General features: G+C 36.5%; 1 protein-coding gene across 1 annotated transcript in view; it reads left to right on the top strand.

Annotated features, from left to right (window-relative positions):
* Positions 1–19851, top strand: part of LOC104531301 (D-ribitol-5-phosphate cytidylyltransferase-like) — a gene marked incomplete at its 5' end in the record, with an annotated part of 56964 nt that extends 37113 nt beyond the window's left edge. Inside the window, one exon of the mRNA XM_010176153.2 lies at positions 19747–19851. Within this exon, the coding sequence (XP_010174455.2) occupies positions 19747–19851 (105 nt within the window). The remainder of the gene's footprint in view (positions 1–19746) is intronic.
* Between the last annotated feature and the right edge of the window lie 1109 nt (positions 19852–20960).

Raw genomic sequence — 20960 nt, 5'->3', positions numbered from 1 at the left:
CTACAAAACAAAGAGGAGAATTCTATACAGCTTTTAGTCTTACGATTAACAGGTTTTCCAGTGAGAGTTCATGAAGTTTCCTTAAAACATCCCTTTTTATAAATATGTGTGCTTTTACAAAACTATGATCAATATCTTTATTAACATCATATGTGGTTTTATATCCAAGAAATCAAGAATTTGATACGTGGACTTTACATTATAGTCAGTATGCAGATGTGGTTTGTCTTAAGTATTTGTGTAGTATATTTTATATACTGATGTTGTTCAGTAATCTCAATAATCCATGAGTGAATGGAATCATATGTATACATATATATACAGCTTTAAGCAAGAAGTTATTTCTTCAGTAATACCATACTGTAAAGAACGATAGGCTTTGTAGCACTTGCCTGCTCAAAAATTTTTCTACACTTTTGGGGAAAATACTCCTCCCAGGGAAAAAAACAAACAAACAAAAAACAAAAAACCAGCAGCTGCCTGGTATTGTTGGTCAAAAAGAGAGCACTTTTTAAAACAAAGGAATTTAAAAGTGGAATATAGGAAGGTGGTGGCACTCAAAAAACTTCACTGAGATATGATTCAAACTTTGAAGTCTGTGGAACCAAAGTATGGCATGGAGAGGGTAGAATTTCTTTCCTTCATCTTGTATGCATGCAATTTGAAAACTTGACTTTAGGCAACTTGGAAGTGCTCTGTTGAATACAGATTTGTAGCATGATTTGAGTAGCTTGAACTAGAAAATATTTCTTCATTAACAATTGTATTTGCCTAAGTGAGTGCATGTGATAGGTATGGCTTGGGAGTAGACTCAGTAAACTTGTGCAGTTACAGATAATGCAGCTGACATTTTTAGAGCTCTTTTGTTCATTTGTTAAAATAAACTTTTAATTGAAGTGTCAGTATCTGTGAACCACATACAATGCGTGTCATTCATTCGTTGCTTTGCTGTATACCTTCCAATGAATTAAACAACAGTGTCTGCCAGGGGTGTTTCATTTTTCTGATATGCTCTGTCCTCCACTTACTAAATCTGGGCATTTAACAAGTGCTCCTGCAGTTAATATGTTGACTATTGCTGAAGTTTGTGGAAATTCTCTTTTCATCTCAGTTATGCTCAGTTAGTTGTTAGAACCCTTAAATTTTCATTTTTACTTGGTTTACTTTATCTTGGAGGATTGATGTAGTAAATACTGCAAATAGAGACTTCTGATGTGCACTGCCACCCCTGTGACCACAAGGAAGGATGGAAAGGAAACTTTCCAGTTTCAAGATTCTTAATTTGTTTTATCTCCATGCTGTTATTGGGGTATTTAAAATTCTGCTGTATTCTTACCAGATATAAATACTCAGTTTTGTGTTTTCACTTAAAAAAATTTCTACATATCGATAGTCTATGGAAAGTGTAAAAATAACACAATAGAATATAGTTGTAAAAACATAAGATTTCCTTTAAGAATTCTCATTTTTAGAATAAAATAATCACTGTATATTTGAATTTATCACTTCATGTTGCAGAACTTTCTTCGCTGCACCAAAATATATTTGGAACCAAGTAGCCTGGCATTCGAATTTTCTTATATTTGCATAGTATACAAAGCTTCTAAACAAAAAAATTAAATTGAAGACAAATAATTCATCACAGGTCTTTAAGAAAATGTCTGTTACTTAACCTATACTTTTACCCAGACACTACATAAACGGAAAATCAAAAACAAACCTGCAAGACAAAGGTGGGCAGAAAATACAAACTTATTTTAGTGAGGAGCTACTAAAACTGCTCAGAAGTTAAAATTTAAAAAAACCCCTCTTCTAAGGTATAATTTATAGCAATGTAATTCTATCAGGTTCTATTGTAATTTTCTGTGCATGGGAGACAACTAATGCAGGCACAGAATTACATATAGTTTTCTAATGGAACAACACTTTTTGCAGTATATTGCTTTTATTTTCAGTGATGAATATTCAAGTAACAATTTCTAAAGTTATCTTTTACTACCTCTGAGTAAGTATGATTTTTATGAAAAATAAGAATCTATGGGACTTTGTTTAGTATTTTGCTGCTTGTGTGTGTGTGTATATATATGTGTATATATATATATATATATCACATAATGTTTGCCTTCTCCCACAGAAGAATTTTTCTCAGGTAAATTATATTTTGTAACAAATGCAAAGTTAAAAAAAAACCACATTCCTTTCTGTATTACAATCACTTGATTAGGACATCTAGCTCTGATATCTAAACAAGTTGGAGGCATTAGGCTTCTCATCTGAATCACTTTATAGGGAAGGAGTTCATTTATACCTGTAAAGGGGGTCTAGGGGAAACAGGCTTCCTGATTTAGTTATCCATTTTTTTGCATGTAATGTTGGAGTAGAGTAAGTCAGTCAATTTAGAGAAAGTACATAGAGATTTGGCAGATTTTAGGTTTAGTGAGTCTGTTTTTTAGCCATTTGGTGCTTCTAAAGCAGAGTATCTCAGGAGCGTAGTGTCAAAAACATGTGAACTACGTGATTTGCGGATGTCCTTGGATTTTGAAAGTGATACTTTTGGATTTGAGCACTTTTTTCCTGTCCAAGATCTACGAAAAGCCATAAAGCTCTTCTGTGAATTTGTGTCTAGATCTGATATGTTTTTGGATCCTGTCATTTGATTTAGGAATGAATTTTAGTATTAAGAGCTGTTTTCCTATTTTTTTAGTGTTAAGAGCTGTTTTACCATTGCCTGGTTTTGTAATTCTGATTTGTGGATTGTACCAGTCTTGTTGTCTGATTTTAAATAACACATTTGTAGCCACATATCTGGACACTGAGTGCTCGTTATGTTATACAGAAGGATATTTTAAAAACCTTTATTTTAAATCATTTTTCCATATACATCAGACAAAATTATTACATAGGGTTTGTTAGGGATTATTTTTGAGGTTGTATCAACTCAGTGTTAATCCATTATTGGTAACTGTCCAGTTGTTTGCCTTCTCTCCTAAATACTATCACAAACAATTCTGATCTTGGACATGGAATAAATATTAACAAAGTAATCCTTATGAAATAATGGCAGTCTTGTATTCAAAAGTTGACTTTATTGTTTTTATAAATTAATTAATCTATTAGCCTGTTTTATATGTAAGTACATACACATGATACATTATCCTTATCAGCAAATTCTGCTGTCATTCAGTCGCTGTTTATACAGGTATCCCAGGAGTCTGTAGTTACTGTTACTTTCAACTCCTTTAACATTAAATAAAATATGAAAGAGTACCTCTGACTGGTATACAAGCGAGATTTCTTTTTTTGTTGTTGTTGCCTTTGGAATCTGATTCCTACTTTTATTTATGTAATTGGATTATACAGTTCACCCATTTAAGCTGCAGAGTAGTGTTCTACCTTCTGTTTTTCATTCTTTACTTTCCATGTGATGTCTCAAGCCACAGTTGCAAAAGAGAGAACAGATTAGACAACTAGCAGAAGTGGTGAACAAAATGTACTTTGGGTGAACACAACACTGTTCATGCTGATTTCTCCTTTTTAAGACTAGCATTTGAAGATGCAGTAAAATTGTCTATACTAGAGACAAAGGGATGCATTTTACATGTTTTATCAAGATTCATTTAAAATATTTTTGAGGTAGAGATACTTATCAATAATACTTTGTGTCTTAAAGCCAGTAAAAGAGTTAAAGTCCTGGCTTAAGTACAGTATGGACATGTTTGTGACAAATGAGCAATTCGTATCACTTTCCCAGGAAAGCTGATGTTCATGAGATGCTGTCAGAGCCTTGCAATGCACTTGCCAAAAGCCATCCTCAGTTATTGCACCTGAAGTACACAACCGCAACCTTCATTATGTGTGACTTCAGAGAGTACATATCTACCTACTGTAAGGCTGATTGAGTTTGTTACTACCAGTAGTCTTTGCTGGTGCTTTGTTTCATCCACAAGTCTTGATGTTCTATTGATCTTGGAGTCTTGGATGTGTGTCTCTCCATAAAGTGGGACTGACAGCCTGGGCAGTAAGTAAATAATCTATTTTGGTGACTTGTGATGCTTTTAATGTTTTTAAAGTTCTTGCAAGAGAAGGAAGTGATTACAAAGTCAACTTTCGAAGATTTCACAAGTAATGAACCTTACTACAGTTGCAAATTATGTAGTAGTTTGAATTACTTTACTTAGCTAAAAGGATTCATGGACTTTTTTTTTTTTTAATGAATGCCTGTGAATACGCTTCTTGAATTTTGACTCTTTGGTCATGAATTAGCACTGTACTGTAAATTTGAACTTTTTAAAGTGTTATTTTCAGATTCTAAGTTAACAAATCAGATCATGTTAGTGCATGATCTATAAACAGTGGGTGCTGGCAGAATATCACAATCATGCAGTACTTCTGTTTTGTAATGCAGTTTATGAGACTCTTTTCTGGTTCTTTTCATCTGAACTGTGTTTTTCTTTGCCTAACAAGTTAAGAAATTGACAATGAACTGATAGCAATTGCCATTATAAATAGCTTCAGGGTTTGTGATAAAATGAATGTTCTGGAGCTGGTGTGCAATGAGATCATTCACAGACCATTATGTAGCCTGTTTTCCTTATTTTGAAGTTTGTTTTCTATTTTATATCAGGAATATATTCCAGGCATTTCAGTCCAAAACAGTACTTCTTGGGTGGTAAAACTGAATAGGTATTTAGTCTCATGCCTTATAAAGCTACTAGAGGCAAATTATAATTGTCTTGAAATACAATGCCTGTCATAACTTATTACAGTTTATGTATTATCTATTGTGTAAATACAATATTGGTTCCTTTAAACACATACTGAAGTCACAGCAAAAAGTAACATCACAGTGACCAATGCTAGGACTTAGAAAATTGCACAGTCCATGGCAGCTTTCTCAGAGCGTTATCAGTTAAGCACATTAAAGGACTGCTGCTGCTGACTGATTTGGCTTTAGAGCTCCTGGAATTTACTGACTATAGAATATGAATTTGGTTGCTACATATATTTACTTAATATGATGATAACTGCAGAAACAAGGATTCCTATACAAAGCTCTTTAAATGCAGTACTTCCCTTAATACATCCTAATGACATGGAGTGAATCTAGAAATGTTTTGGGAAATAATATTTTGGCTTACTTACATTTGATTTTATAAATAGTTCTACATTTTAAAATATGTTCTTTCTGATATTTGAGTTGAATTTTAGAGAGAAAAAACTTCCTCAATAATCATTTTAAATGTCATTGCAAAATTATTAACAATGCCCCTAACTGATATTTATTGCTATCTTAATACAATCACATTTTTTCTAGTGAGTTTGTTTGAACAAATTAATTCTAGTGTATATTCATAAGGCTTTGAGATTACTCATAAACAAATACACAAAAGTTAAAATTGCCACTTCAAATTTTCATCCTACAAATAGAATTCTATAAATTGTTTTGAAAACATTAAAAAAAAAAAAAGTCAGATAGTATCAGTCAGAATAATACTGTTGATCTGTTGTATATGCATTACCACTCTGAAAGATTTCACTAGTGGGTTTGGACCTAATGAGTCTCTATATGAAAGCAAGGACTGTGTCTTCAAAGTGTAGGTTTTGAAGTCTTGGGAAAAACTGAACTAATTGTGGTTGTCCAGGATGTTGGTAGAGAGAGCAAAGATTTGAGAAATAATTCAAAAATTTCAGGGGAGCGAAAGAGAGGGATTTTCTTTCTAATACATGTTTCTATTATGCTATACAGTTTATGTAAAAATACGTGTCACAATATCAGTGTTGTAAGAAGAATAAAATAACTGAGGCATGAAGACAATAATATTTTTTTCACATGAAGGTTAGGCTAAACAATTCAGGAAATCATTTCTGCTAGTGTCAGACCTGCTTAAAGGAAAGGATATGTGGAAACCAGTGGGAAATAGTCAGAAAGCAGTAACTGAGAGAGTAAGGATTTTTAAGTCCCCTCTTTGGACTGGAGCAAGTTCACAGACAGTCTCGAGCACAAGACAGCCTGTGTTTTGTTAATGGACCTTGAAGAGAATGTGTAGCTCTGTTTGTTAGTAGATTTGTTTGACTGGGAGAATGGAATCTCACTTTGAGCATACAAAAGGGTATTCAGCAGCAAAAATTAATGCAAAAGTTCCTAACAGGTAAACTTCAAGTAAATAATAAAAAAGTAATCTTCGTAGTTAATGTGAAGGAGGCATTGTGACTGAGGACATCTAGGAGTGTTAAGAGACGAGGCTGTGGCCCATACGTACTGCTGCAGACATAGTTCTGCTTACAGAATAGACAGCAGATTTATAGAAGCAGAGCATGCAGGGTAAAAGCTGAGGCCAAGAGCAGGCACAAGGGAATACAGTTTCTTGAAGACAAAAGAGATATTGAGTCAAGAGAGGAATGAGTGGAAATGGAGTTTGAGATTACTTCTTTTGTCCAGAGGAAACTTTTAAAACATGTCCATGGAAAGCCAAACCACACATTCATCTAATCAATACAGGCTGAGGAGATGAACAATGTGAAAGCATTGCCCATGTAAAAGGATACATGCAGCTCTAAATGCAACTGTGAACTTGGAAGCAAGTACTTAAGCTGGAAGGGGAAAAAAAAAAAAGTGTCAAAGTCAGAGGGAGTAGAAGTTGTGCTTTCTAGTTGAAGTGCCAGGAGATTCGTTCTTAACTGACACCTAACTTATTTGAACAGCTGAACTAGTTTTTAATTCTCAATAAGGATTAAACAGATCTACATTCCTTTTTTTTTTTTTTTTTTTTTTAAACAGACGAATCTCTGATGTAACAGCTCTGCAGGCTGTAATAGCTGGACTCACACAGTGGGTGCTTGGCTTCCTATCTGTGCCATCCACTGTTCTCACTTGAGTAACTGTACCATTTCATGGAAGTTATTTCTTCAGTAGCTGGGACTATCAAGACCAGAACCCAGCAAAATTAAGCTACTGTGTTTCCCTTAAACATAGATGTTGTTATTACAATACCATTTTTACAAAAACGTAATGACTTTTAAAAATCAAGTTTAAAATGTCTCTATAGTCTAATGTCCAGGATCTGTAATGAATAACTGCTGTCAAAATGACTATCAAATTGAAAACTACTTAGTGTTCTGCTTGCTTTAATTTTTGACAATTATATTCAGAAAATAATCCAACAGTTTTATTATGCCCTCTATATTATTCTTGAGTTTATTTTAAATGTTATTAACAATTAACATATTTTAAAATACTTTAAAGATCCTGCAAGTGAATTATACAGCTATTTACTTAATATCCAATTTCATGATTCTTGCATCACTTCTACGTATTGCCAACAGTAATATTTAGCTGAATATTCAGCTTTTATAGGGAAAGCTGATAAACAAAAACACTCCACATGTAGGCAGTCTACAAGGCACAAATACCACCTCTTTTACCTTACTGTCTTGGAAGAAAGGCAGTCCCCTTATGAAAAAGACAAGTGCCCATTACCATGAAAATAGCACTGGTGACTTGTTCTGAGCCCATTGATTTCAATTAGCTTTGGATGACCCAAATTTTAAAATGAGGAATAAGTGATGCAGTAAACTCTTACACATCGTGTTTAATCATGCCCTTGGAAACGGCCATAAATAGTTTCTTAATCAAATGCCTATGACAAGGAGATACTAGAGAGAACCAAACTTATCTTTTCAGACAGTCACAGACATGGTTAAAGTTGCAAGTAGGCACAAGATGGTTTTAGGATGTTTTGAAAGGAGACTTTGGTAACAATTTAATTGAAAGTGTTAAAGGCTGTAAAACATAGACTCTTCTGTTACGCAACACAAGATACAACATACCTAAAGAATAAGCTTAACATTGAATGCTAATCTCATAAAAAGAGGTGTGTTCATAGCTAACCAAATATTTATTCTGTTTTATTTTTAATAAAGCGTCTTAATTATGGAGTACAATCAATCCATCTGCTAAAACAAGACTCATTCCTTTATTTCTTTGTATTCTATTTCTTTCTTGTTAAAGTTTTAAGATAGAAATTTTTGTAAATGCACAAAACATTTTTTTTGGTGTTATTTTACAAGTTTTATCACTTGCATATATTTTAATTTGGAGTGCCTTTGTTTGTATACAGACAGGCTATTGTGTTACATGGTTTGGGCTCATATTAGCTGGCAGAAAGAAAAAGAAGCCTGTCTTGGCAAACCCTGATTTTTATGTAAGAAAACATCTGTGAGCTCTATCTTTGTGGTGTAGCAGCACTCTCATAGCCTAAAAGAAAACTAGAATCTACAAGCCAGCACATCTGTCCCCTTATATTTGTAAGGAGTATACATTTTGAGTTTGAGGATAAGGATTTACTGGTGCCCCCTGAGGAACGGTATTAACTGCCTTATCTGTTTGCGTTTTTGCTGCAAGGCAAGTTATGGGCCCTCTTCTGCCTTCCTGTCACTGGGCCTATACTTGAAGATTTTTTTTGGAAATTGACTATTTGCCCTCCAGCTATGTGGTGGTTTTATCAGTAGCTAGTGGCAGGAGAGATTCCTTCATGCAGTTCAAGCTTTGGAGAGATGATCAGGTTGGGGCCCAGACTCAGAACAGCCATTACAGCGTGAGGTGCCCAGGGGCTGCAAAACCCAGCTGAGAAAGGGTGTCAGCACACCTGTGATTAGTCCGTGTTCACATTTTGTGCTGTTCCAGTCATACTGCTGGCAAGTTAGCTGGCTGGAGGATATTTCAATTATATCTTTAAAAACTGCACTGTACCCCTCAGCCCTGTCCATCCCTTACTGCCATCCAGAACTGCATGGAAAGGTGTGGTGTGTCTGGTGCTCACCGTTCCTCTCAACCACTCGGTGAAAACGGAGCACTGTGCCACGGTGGTCTCTTAGTGTGTTTTTTATAATTCTTCTCTGCCCCGTCTGTTGGATTGGACACAGGCTGTTTGTTGCTGCTTTCTGAACCCAGTGCCTCTTCTCACACCAGACTTCAAGAACCATCTTTCCTCTAGGATTAAGTTTTCAGAATTTATATGCTCCCTCCATTGTTTAGCTGAAAACTTTACGCAGGGCAAATGCTCTGTTTGCACTGGCTTTAGGCTATGAACTAAGGAGGACAAAGAAATAGAGAAATTGAGAATTCGGATCAACACTTTAGAAATGATTATTTCCTCATGCATACTAGATAGGAATTCATTCAGTTCATGTCCTAGGGTGCTGCTCAGATAAACTGAACAGTCTTAAGTGTGTAGGTAAACATTGTGTAGTCAGTATAAATGAAATAAAATAATAGAGGCAAATACACTTTCTCCATTCACAGCAATTTTGATTGTATTTGAGTATGTTTGAGTGTACTTGTGTTTAGAGCTCCTTTGCTTGTAGAATTACTCATGCTTGCAAGAAATTCAAGTTCCTTTCCTGCTTATTACATTCATTGACTGGAGACTACTTTGGAGCAGAGAACGGGTCCGTGTTCTGTGCAAAGGGATGTTGAGAATAATCAGGTTTACCACAAAATTAAGGTGTTAAAACATCGTATTGGTGTGAGACACAAAGGGAATTAGTCTTTATTAATAACTTGTGTTGTAGCTTGTTTTTCCTCTGCTGACTCCTCCCCTCTTACTTTCCAAGGAGAGATGTCACCTGATGTCCTTGTAACTTTTTGTCTCATTTCTGGACACTTCTTCAGCAGCCTGGGGTTTTTTGGGGGTTTGTTTTTTGGGGGGAAAGTAGACTAGCTTGGCCTTACATGAAAGAAATTTCTATTTTTTTTTTGCCTTTTTGCCTTCCAGTAGGGTGTAGACCCTCAGCTGTAGACAGGAAAAGAAGTCAGAGATGGGACACAAACTATGCCTGAACATCACACACATGTGGTCAAAGAAGTAGAATTTGATTGATGAGATTAAAAGAGTAGGATGGACATTCAATTTTAGATGTTAAGATGTGATTCAAGGATGTTTTATAATTTCAGTGTGTAACTTTTAAGTTTTCATGGTTTATTCTTTGATCCATCCCTCCTCACAGAATTATGAGATGATGCAACTTGAGAGCCACTTGCAAGCAACTAGCTAGATTCAGAGTATCAAATTAGGGAAATCTGTGGTACCAGATGCTGAACAATGAGCTACTGGACAGACACTCCCTCTCACTGTGTCTTACTGCCCAAAACACTGACAATTGAGCTACTTTACTTGAGTTACTGCTTTTGAAATTTTGAGAGAGAAGTTTAAAACCAGTTATGTATTAGGTCTTCTGTAGCAAATTACAGAGTTTAAAGTTGATTTTCAGTCTCTGCAAGTGAAAAGTAACTAGGCTTGTAATACTGTAGTTACTTTGGTTTGTATTTCTGTAACCAGGAATGTGGCCTTTACCCCACTGAACTGATAATATAATCCTAAAAGTTTGGAAGCCACAAGACTGGGATGTGAACAATAGACCAGCACATGTGTATGCATACTTTGCCTCTCAGAATCTCTTGGTTTTTGTTTATTTCTTTCCCCAAAGGAGAAGTTTTAATTTTGTTTTTTAGTAGGCTATACAGTTTTTCCTCTGAACCATCTCAAATAAATTATCTGTAATCAAGAGGAATGTTTCCAATCAATTAGTTACTGCAGCCGTGTGCTTCCATTTCGGATTATTCACAGTTTGTAGGAGTTGTATAATGAAGATTTTAATGACTGAACAGAAGGCTTGTATTGAAATGGATGGAAGCATGATCCTTCTTATTTTGGAGAGCTGGATGTCTATTATGCATAACATTCCATATGAAGTTAGCACCCACAGGAGGGAAAAAAAGTGTGCTTTAGACTGAGAGAATGGAAAAAATGCTCTCCTTTCCTCTGCACTCATTTTCAGCATCCTCTAGGAGATTCAAATGCATCACTCCTTCTTTATAAAGACCTTCCGATTTTGTTACAGTCACTAATTAAAAGTTTCCCAGTCTTTCTATATAACACTGATAATCATAATCACAAATTGTATGTCACAAATTATATAAAGGTGCTCCTGCACATTTGTAGGCAAAATTCTGTAACCTGTGATAGATAAAGTGTTTCGTGTCTTGTACTGCATATTAGCAACTTAGATGTTTGCAAACTACTATTTTTTTTTTTATTAAAAGTGTAACCAATCTATGTTGTCAATATGAGACAGAACAGAAAAACCTGTAATACTGACAAATACTGTCTTAAATTTACCATATAATATGTACTTTTTTACTCATGCTAGAAGTTTAAAGGGAGAAGTACTGTGTTGTTTTCTCTGTCCCTATTAGGTAGGTTTTGTCAGATCCTAAGTAAGGATGCCATAGTGCTCTAAAAGGAGAGAGAAACATTCAGATATGTGATACCTACCTAGTTATAATTTTATGATTACACTGCTGATCTCAGCTCTCACTGCGAAGAAATGTCCTACTCAGTTCTTTTATGATTTTTTTTTTTTTTTTTTTTTTTTTACCTGCAGTATATGACACAGTTTGCCTGTCAGATAGACACTCTGGCATTGATATGATCTCTCCTGATCTTTAGCAATGGCACGTCTTTTTATATTTTGAGGATTGAGAGTGTACTTAATCTTTTACCTCTGCCATTTCTTTTCCCCTTTCTCCACCACTTCTCTCTGTCTTCCCTGCATACTCATTTTTGCCTTCCTACTTACTGCTGACTAGGGCTAAAACACTAGTCATCAAGTGAAGCTGAACTTGAAAGTGCTGTACTTCTCAGCTTATAATAGGGGAAAACCAGCTAAACTGTGCTGAACTGCTTTTGATCTGCTACTAGCCCCATGTGTCAGATGCATTCATACGTGATCCGTAGCTGCTCTGTCTTCACTTGGTGCCTGGTGTACTGCAACAGTCTGTAAATGATTTGCATGATTGGAGTGTTATGTTTTGCAGGAGGCCAACACTACTTAACCCATTTTTTTCTGTGTGTGTGTGTGTGTGTGTGTGTGGTGGGTCTGCTATGCATTCCTGGCCGCCTGCAAAACTTAACACTGTAGACCATCAAGCTATTTATAGACTCACAGTGGAACAGGCAGCAGAGGATCCACCACACATACACACTGAGGGAAACTCTTATTTCTGCCAGTATGTTTGTACCAGTCCCATGCAGGTGGCAGAATTGGCTGCTAGCTCAGGCATTAGGTAGCATTTTGAAAAACTTAGAGAGAAAAATGGTTGACAGCCGGTTGTGCTATCACTACTGGCATACTCACTCTTGGCAAGATTGTAGATCAGATAGCGGTAAGTGCTGAATGAAAACTCTTGCTTAAGCTGCAACGACTCAGTGTGCTGAAAATGCTCATTGTAACAACCTATTCAGACGACTTTTGGTCCAGGAATTTTCATTGATTATTCAGTATGATCATACTAACATTTCTTCTTACAGAGGGGAGAGAAAAAAAAAAGACTTGGAGAGGACAAGAACAAGGAATTACAAAGCCTAGGTCTGCACATGACAGAGGCATTAGCACCAAGCTCTCATCTGTTCCAAACACCGTTTATCTCTTTCACATCAAAAGAACAAATTTGGGAGCAAAAGTTAGAATAAAGCTTTCACTTGCTCCCCAGCCTTCTGGACTAGTGTCTAGGCTGGAGTGATGTCATCTTTCTGTTGTGATACAGAGATTGTATGTAGAATGGGTATTCCTCCACAGGAATTTTAGCCCCAATCCAGATAAAGTGTGATGTGAGAGGTGGATTAACCACCTCACACAGAGAGGGGAACTGAACCCTGGTCACCTACATGTTGCAGAACATGTAGGTAATGAAGCTGTTTTCAAACCTGCTGATTTAGGGGAATTCTGTCTATTCTGTTCATACTAGAGAAAGGAATTAATCCTGTGTGGGTTCTTGTTTGTTTGTTGGGGTTTTTTAACAAAAGAGCAATGTTTACCTTCAGTTTAAAAGCTGTGAATCTTAGGTGAAAAGCTACATGCCATAGCATTAGGGACATACATAATCCTTACAGATTCCAAAGATTTAAAATACTTGTCTGTCCTCAGTGTATCTGCACAGTCATGTTAAATGTTGATAGCTCTCTGTTTTCTTATGACAAACTGTAAGAAGCGTGGTTGAGCAATGGTACAGGAGAGAGAGATACGGTACAGTAGCACATAGTTATAGAATTTATCCAAGTTTGGGTTGACTGTAGCATGGATGTGCAGCTGTTTAACTGCAGGAAATTAACTCTGATCTGTCAGAGTTCATTAACTAAGAGGTCTGCTAAGCACCATTAGCTCAGTGACAATTTGGTTCTTCCAGTGCCACTCATCTCCTTTCTCAACCCTCATTGCATTCGGAGTATCTAGATTTCTAAATTATTTCTATTTTGAGGAGTATCCACTACTGAATAATTAATTTTGTTTTCTTAGTTCAGAAAGGAAGCAAGTGTGTGTATACAGAGGTTTAATTGTGAACCGATTGGAGTGATTTTGAAACCCAGCTACCTATCTGTACTCAAATGATGCCTTAATTATTTCTGTATTACTTGAAAGGAAACCTGAAAATATTCAGAGAAATATTTTTCGTATCTTTTAGAATTATCTGCATAGCTATCTTCTTATTGAGGTAGATTGCTGCATTGATATTATTCATGAGATGTCACTTATCAATGGATCCTTTGGCAAATGGATTAAAAAATGTGTTGTGGGAGCATTTTAAGAAGAAAGGAGACTTCGTATTAATTTGTACTGTTACAGAAACTGAAGTTGCTTGAATATGTAGATGCATGCCACTACATATCTTGAGTAGGAAAAAATGCTTCTTCATGAATCTACTAGAGAATTCCTCCTGGTGAGATTGAACACCAAACCATGTTATATGATTGATTTCTAGTAGTGGAAGAACCTAAGCCCTTCTGCAGATCATCTTTTTAAGTGAAAAAATATTAATTAAAGAAGAAAATTTCAAGTATTAAGGCTTTTGAGGCTAGATTCTCTACTTAGTTGGGCTAGATTCTGTACTTAGTTGCTCTGAGTGCAGATAAAACACTGTCACTGTGTGACATCAGGTGAGTTTTAGAGGCACCTGATATAGCCTTACTATAAGTTGCAGCATCCCTTAGAGTTTTAAATTAAAAGCAGCTCCTCTTGTACTGCCAGTGGAGTCTTTTGTGAGATGCTTGCCAGAACGCAGACTATTTCGGCCCTTTTCTCTTCCGTTCATGCCTTGTGATGAGCTGGTGTGCACCCAAGCCCACCCTGCAAAAGGGAGCAGTGCCTGCTCCATCACGCGGTGGTCCTTCTGCTGGCTCCAGCCTTTTTCTGTAAGGTGGCAGGAATGTGCAGTGATTCTCTTGTCCTGGGGCTAAAAGGCACAGCATGCCTCATGTCCATATGGCTAAGTTCTCGTTTTCCCAAAAGAGGGTGGCCTCATTCAGCCTGTCCCTTGGGAGCAGTCCGTGGCCTGCGCTGTCCCCTGAACCGTGCCCAGCCATTGTCTGGGAACATGTTAGCTGGCAGGAGCCAAAACTGTGCCAGGGAGCGGGCTTACAATGGAAGAGCAGGGGCAGGGGCATGCCTGCGCGACAGCACATGCCCTGGCCCTCTTTCTGTTCCTGGTACAAACAGAACCATATTAATATTGATGTTCCCTAAGTTTAGCAGCATCTTTAAATCATGTTTTCAGGTTTCCCACCAGCCATATAATCTGGGCTAATGTTACAGTTCTATTCATTTTTTTAAAAACTGTATTAAATGGAAAGTCAAATAATATTGCAGCAAAACAGAGTGCAAATAATGGAACACAGCTGTTTATTCTTTTGGAGGGATGCAGTAAAAGGCAGAGGTAGTACCTGAAGAGACTTTTTTTTTTTCCTTTTTTAACTAAAGAGGGCATTATGTGTTTTTCAAGCTGTGTTTAAACTGAACTAGTACATACGTAAATTGAAATGCATGTATGTGAAGTTTCAGTTGGGAAAAAAAATCTTAAACAGATTGAAGCAAGGAAATGAATCATTAGGGGAATGTCTGTAAATATTCAGATATCCTCACAGTTTCTTAAATAAATGCACATTTGTAAAATACTGGATTGCATATTCCAAACACAACTTTAACTCTGTCCCTGTATCTATTCCCAGTTTTATTCTGGAGACCAGAAAACCCCTACAGTCAATAACTCTACATCAAATAAACTCTGAATATGAGTTACAACCATCACACAATATGGTTATGTTGGAATATTTTTACTATTTAATAACAGACAAAGTGGATATTTTATTTTGGAATCAAAGTGCTGTTATGTGGATTTATGGTTTATAAGGTTGGCAGTGTTTCTGAATACTTTCTTTTCCAAAGTACATAAATATAAACTGGTAAAAGTTTTGTTTTTAGCTTATAAATGCAGTTAATCATCTGTTCAAACAATAAAAAATTCTATTTATTAATGGCCAAGAAATGTTAGGGGGTTTTGGTTTTTCTTTTTTACAAGAGACTCATTTAACTCAACTGGATGAAATGAATAGACAGTGAATATCACAATGGTTTAGGGGGGATCATGGCACACCAGTTGATCATGTGGAAATTTAGTCATTAATCCATTAAAATTGTTACTGCCTCTGAGTCTTATTTAAAGGTCACGGTCTTTTTTGAGGATTTTGTTGATGAGGAAAAGAAGCATTCGTGTTTGATCCATCCAGCGCGTGCACGGATATGCAGCCACTGACTAGCGTGCTGAAGTATGTTCTCTGCTTGGAATTTGCAACTCTGAGCAGTGGGTGGGCAATAATATGCGAGAGCTCTTGTGGGCTACATGAGGATTTGTATTGATCGTTCTGTTCTTACATCCCGTGTTTTATCGTGGTTACAGTATATGCAAACACGTCAGGCAATTAAACATGTGAAGACCTGGTTCTGCTTGATTGTTTGACTTCCTGCAACTAATAATGAGATTTTTGAAAGATTTAGTGCTATGCCATTGAATATAAAAGAGGATCAGAGGCCTGTATGTGCAATGCAGTTAGGTGTGGTAGATTAAATTTGCCCTGGCATCCTTCTTGAAGCCTCCCTGTAGGCACTATCAGCTGTAATCAGCACTGTTGCCAGAAATAACATTGCAGTGTCAGAAACCTGGGTGTTTTAAGGGTGTTGCTGGGGGACTTGAAGTGTTCACTTATTTGTTTAATAAAGACCCACAAGATTCTTTTTCATTCGTGGGTTATTGTTGAATTCTGTCATTTAAATTCTTTAATATTCTTCATAAACAGTGTTAGCATCCAAATTTCCCATAACTACTTGGGAAAAAGCTAAGTGTCATTGTGGCACATTGAAAATATCTGCTTACGTGCACAGCAATGGCCTAAAACGAAGTAAATTCCCAGCAGGCTTCAGAGGAAGGGAAAGAATACTGAAGATATAACTTAACTATTGTGTCAGTCAGCATTACGCCTACACTTTGAACAATGTCTTCTCTTTCAGTTGCTAAAATTTCTGTTCTCTTTTTCATGATAATAAGACCAGTAATGATCAACAGAAGTTACACATTATGGACAGGCTATGACCATCAGATACTACAATAATGATCCCTAGCATAAGAGTGAGGTTTTGATTCTCAGAAAGATACAGGATATAGGATGATTTTGAAATTCCTGTAAGAGTCCATATTTTGGTGTTATTTACTACCTCTTTCCAGTAAGGCTGTGGCTGTAAGAATAAAGCCAGTTAAAATCTGCATGTACTTGACCTTTATGGCACTGATTTCTCCTCCACTCAGAGGCTGGCTCGTAGGCCCAGGTGCTGGACACTGTTAGATGAATAGGTGACCCTCAGATCAGACTGGGACACTGTTACTGGGAAGGAGCAACAGCCTAAATCTAAAAATGAGCAACCCCTGTGATAAATACTTTAAAGGGTTGCCCTGTTGAAAGCTTCAATACATGCTTCACAATGTCATATAACCATCAACTGTAAATGTATAAAATCAAGAGTATCTTTTCTATTACATTTGTTATCTTAAATAAGATAATGTGTATTCACTTAAAGAATACACTTCTGGTTATTTCCAAAAACCAGACTTACAGGGACCAGTGCTGCAGAGTGGTCAGTCCTGTCTGACAGTCGTTGTTCCTGCCATTGTAATGATTGATTCTAAGAAAGACATGATTCCTGAATAGTTATAATAATAGTATTACTAATCGGATTGTTAGAAGTAAAGTGATTGTAAAACTTACAAATGCATTTTAATTTGTGCTGCTTACTTTTTGTGTTTCTCTTTTTGAACAAATTGCAATTCACCAGTCAATTTCAATGTGGTTTATAGGCCACTTCTGCTTCAGGTTTCTGTGTGCATTAGTGTGCCACGTTGCCAGTGTTGCAAATACTACTCATAATTTTTTGCACATCTTTCTTTCAGAACATGGAAATCAGCACTAAAGCCTTAGGTTTAGCTTTAGAAGAAGCTTTTTTCAGTCTAAAGGAATCTTGTGGTGTCACTTTCAATCTCTCCTGTGAAAGTTAAATTTCTTTCTCTTGCTTCCTTTTATGTTCAAAACCTTAAATAATTTGTTACTGCCAAGGAATGTGTACTGAATCCAGTAACCAACAGAGGATGTGGAAAGATTTACTGAGAGAAATTTTAAGAGCATTCCTGGCCAGGTGTATTTTTTCTTCTTTTTCTGTAAAATGGGAAAAAAAAAAAAACCACCTCCAGCCAACTTCAGATATGGCTGGAAGCCCATTTGGAAAACATAGTGTCTGTAATTGTGAAGTGCTTCTCGAGACAAGCTGAACAAAAAGTGATGAGGGGCGCAAAGAAGTTGGCACTGCTGAGTATCAAGAAATGTGTTGCTAGATCTTGAAAGCGACTGCAGTGTTTGCTGTCTGAGTGGGTTGTGTGCACATGACTTCCGCTCTCCTTGTACATTATACAGCAGTTTATATCTGTGGAAAATGAGGGAGTTGAGTCTCTACCAAACTGCCATAGTGGATTCTGAATTCTCCTTTGTACCCTTGGTCTGTGACAAAAGGTACTGGAGGAGCAGGACCTGAGTAAAGTTCTGCACTCCTTGCTTAACAGAGTGGAAGGTGTCACTCGGTAAACAAGAAGACACAGCTATGGTGAACATTTTTACTCTAAGACAATTTTTTAGACCACTACTAAATAATTTTACTGCATATGAGAATATATAACATAAATTTGTGAGGAGTGTAATCTTTTGGAGGTTTACAGATTGTAACAGCTTACTTATTTGATAATTTTTAGGATAAAAATCTAGTCACATGCAAATATTTTTCCAGGAATGATAACAGAATCAGGTATAAACTACTTCTAATTCTGCCCATTTACCTCTCTAGCATTTTTCCTGCCATTTACATAAAGCCAAAAGTTAATAAGAGCATAATAATATATAATGCTACATGTTTAGTGTTCCAGGGATGCTTTTCCCCTGTCAATTTTTCCTTCAACCCCCAACTTCTTAAGCTCCCCTCTGTACTAGCTGAACAAGTAGGTCCCCTCAGTAGTAGCCTTATTCCTTAAAAAGGAGTGATTAACATTATGGTTTTGTACAAGTTGTTGAAACCATTTCCTCTTTCTCCCTTAATCCAAATGTCTTAAACATGTCATCTACAAATTATTTCTTGATGCAGCATCTTAGAAAAGTAGTGGTGAAAAGGTATAGAATCCAGCTGCTCCATTGGCCTGCCCCAGGTGGGAAGCTGTCCCTGCATCCCATTTTACATGGACGTGGGTCTCATGTTGCAGGACTCTAATGATGGAGTTGCCTTGATCTGTCCAGTAATCTGTCCCATTGTATACCAGCCCTTACTGTTGAAACACTTTCCCGACGTCTTATATCCCAACTTAAGTTCCCTTAAGCCTATTGCTTCCAGTTTTATTCATTGTGGATACAGAGAACAGCTCTTGCTTTCTCTTTGTAGCTCCCCTTCTGTATTTGAAGCTCCTCTAGATTCTCCCTAGAGTTTTGTAGACCTTTCTTTTTCTCTGTTGCTTCACAGAAATTGTTCCCTCCTATTTCTCTCTCCAGGGATGTGTCTGTGCCTGGCTACATCTATTGATATTTTCCCAGTGCACAAATGAAAATGTTACTGGTAGCAAGAGGCCAACCTTTTATAGTCAATACAATTAAGAAAGCTTGTCAATTAGACAAAGGACTCTTTCAAATGTGAGCTGGGGTGCTCAGTTAGAAGCATGGAATCAAAGTCTTATTTTATTACTTCTTCCTGTGTTGGTCTCTACACTTGCCTGTCAAAACCAGACTACTTTTTCAAGTTATTTGATACAAAGATCAGTCTAAACTGTTGAAGTCCTAGTGATTAAATGCCTTTGTGATTTTCAAGGAGTTTGTAGACTACAGATGGGTTTCAGTAGGTGCTTAAAGTTATAGGTCTTTAACTATGCTACTCAATTAAATCCTCATTTTTGTTACAATGTTTTCAGACCCCAAATTTTAACTACGTTTTAGATTTTGGGAATCAGTTAGGAAGCAAGTGACAGAATCAAGCTTCTGGATTGTTGGTCTCTGGGTAGATGACGTTAATTCTAGCAGTTAAAATATGTTCCTTTTTAAAAAATAGTTTTGCTTTTTAAATCATCATGGAGACTGGAAAAGGGATGAACACAACTATGAAGTTGTGTTTCCTTAAAATATAAGTTTTAGTAGCTTTTTTCCTAATAAATGCAAATGAATGATTTTGGTTTTTTTCAATAATCATATGGTAGTTTGCATACTTGAAAATTGATTTTAAATATTTACTTTTTCCATTTTTGTTAACATGTCGTTTCCCCCACTCCTATTTTTGTTTCCCTAGGACCATTTGCTGCTTCAAGACACAGTAAATTCTGCTGCTGCTCTTATCATGGCATTAATAAAGGACAGAAACCCGGAGCTGATTGGGCAGCTGTTGGTAGCATAAGACCACAAATCACGCGTAGCTTTTGGAAATGTTTCTTTTTCATCATCCATTCACCAAAGGTCTTGAATAATTTTACTATTTGATGAAAACTCTGTTGATATTTACCACTAAGATCTTTTAACAACATATTTTTGATACTTAAAATGCAAATATGATACTATGTATAAGTGCAAAATTAAATACGAATAGTTCTGAGATACACTGGGTACATATTGTGAGGAATGGCACTGAAATGTTTTTGTGAGGTACTGATAGTTTAAAAAGGTGCACAGAGAACACCAAAGCATTCAAGTCTTCATACAGAGTTTTTTTTAACCATGCCTGTGTATTGTACTCCAAGACTGCATGAATGCAATTTGACTTAAGATAAAATAATCCTAAAGCACAGCTCTTGTTATTTATATGAAATTATTTAAAAATTGCTGCTATACTTTTTAGTGAATATAGAGTTCATTTTACAGTGTAGCTTTCCTGACATCAACAGAAACGCATGTTGCAAGAAGTGTTTGGAGGGTCAGGTCCTCATCCTCCATGTAATGAAGGGAACCTCAAATCAAAGAAAAGATGTGCATGAGGGCAACAAGGTGCTAAACCCCAGTTTTCCAGATGCAGTGTGCTCTGGCTGTAGCACTCCTTAGTGCTACATGTTTTCTACTACCCATGTGCCATCATTTCAAAGTAGCTCCAGTAGCTTTTCGGAGTACTGTATTGCAGGTACTCTTTGTGTTTGCACCTGTGTGCACATATATGGATGTTTGTGCATGTGCATGCTTAGTGGAAGAGTTAAGACCAAAAATGTGTTTCACAACCCAATCTGTAGGTAATGGAGAAACAGCAAGATTCTCTTAGCTCACCTACAAGAACACGATTTTCATTTCTTGCTGGTTATCATATGTATGTGTTAAATAGCAGTGAAGAAAACTGAGTGTTATGAGTTCAAATATGTGCTACATTGATATTCAAGTGTGGATAGTTGGGACAGGAAGGTAAAATGGTGAATGGTTATTATGTGGAGTATCTCCAGGTATCACAACCACTAAGAGCAATACAAGAAGAGGACAGTCCCTGAGAACGCCTGTACCTCCCTATGCATTGGACTCAGGAATTCC

This window comes from Antrostomus carolinensis, unplaced genomic scaffold, assembly GCF_000700745.2.
Source record: "Antrostomus carolinensis isolate BGI_N321 unplaced genomic scaffold, ASM70074v2 scaffold4699, whole genome shotgun sequence".
NCBI classification, from domain to species: domain Eukaryota; kingdom Metazoa; phylum Chordata; class Aves; order Caprimulgiformes; family Caprimulgidae; genus Antrostomus; species Antrostomus carolinensis.
The sequence above is the reverse complement of the archived record's forward strand: the minus strand, read 5'-3'. Positions and strand labels throughout refer to the sequence as shown.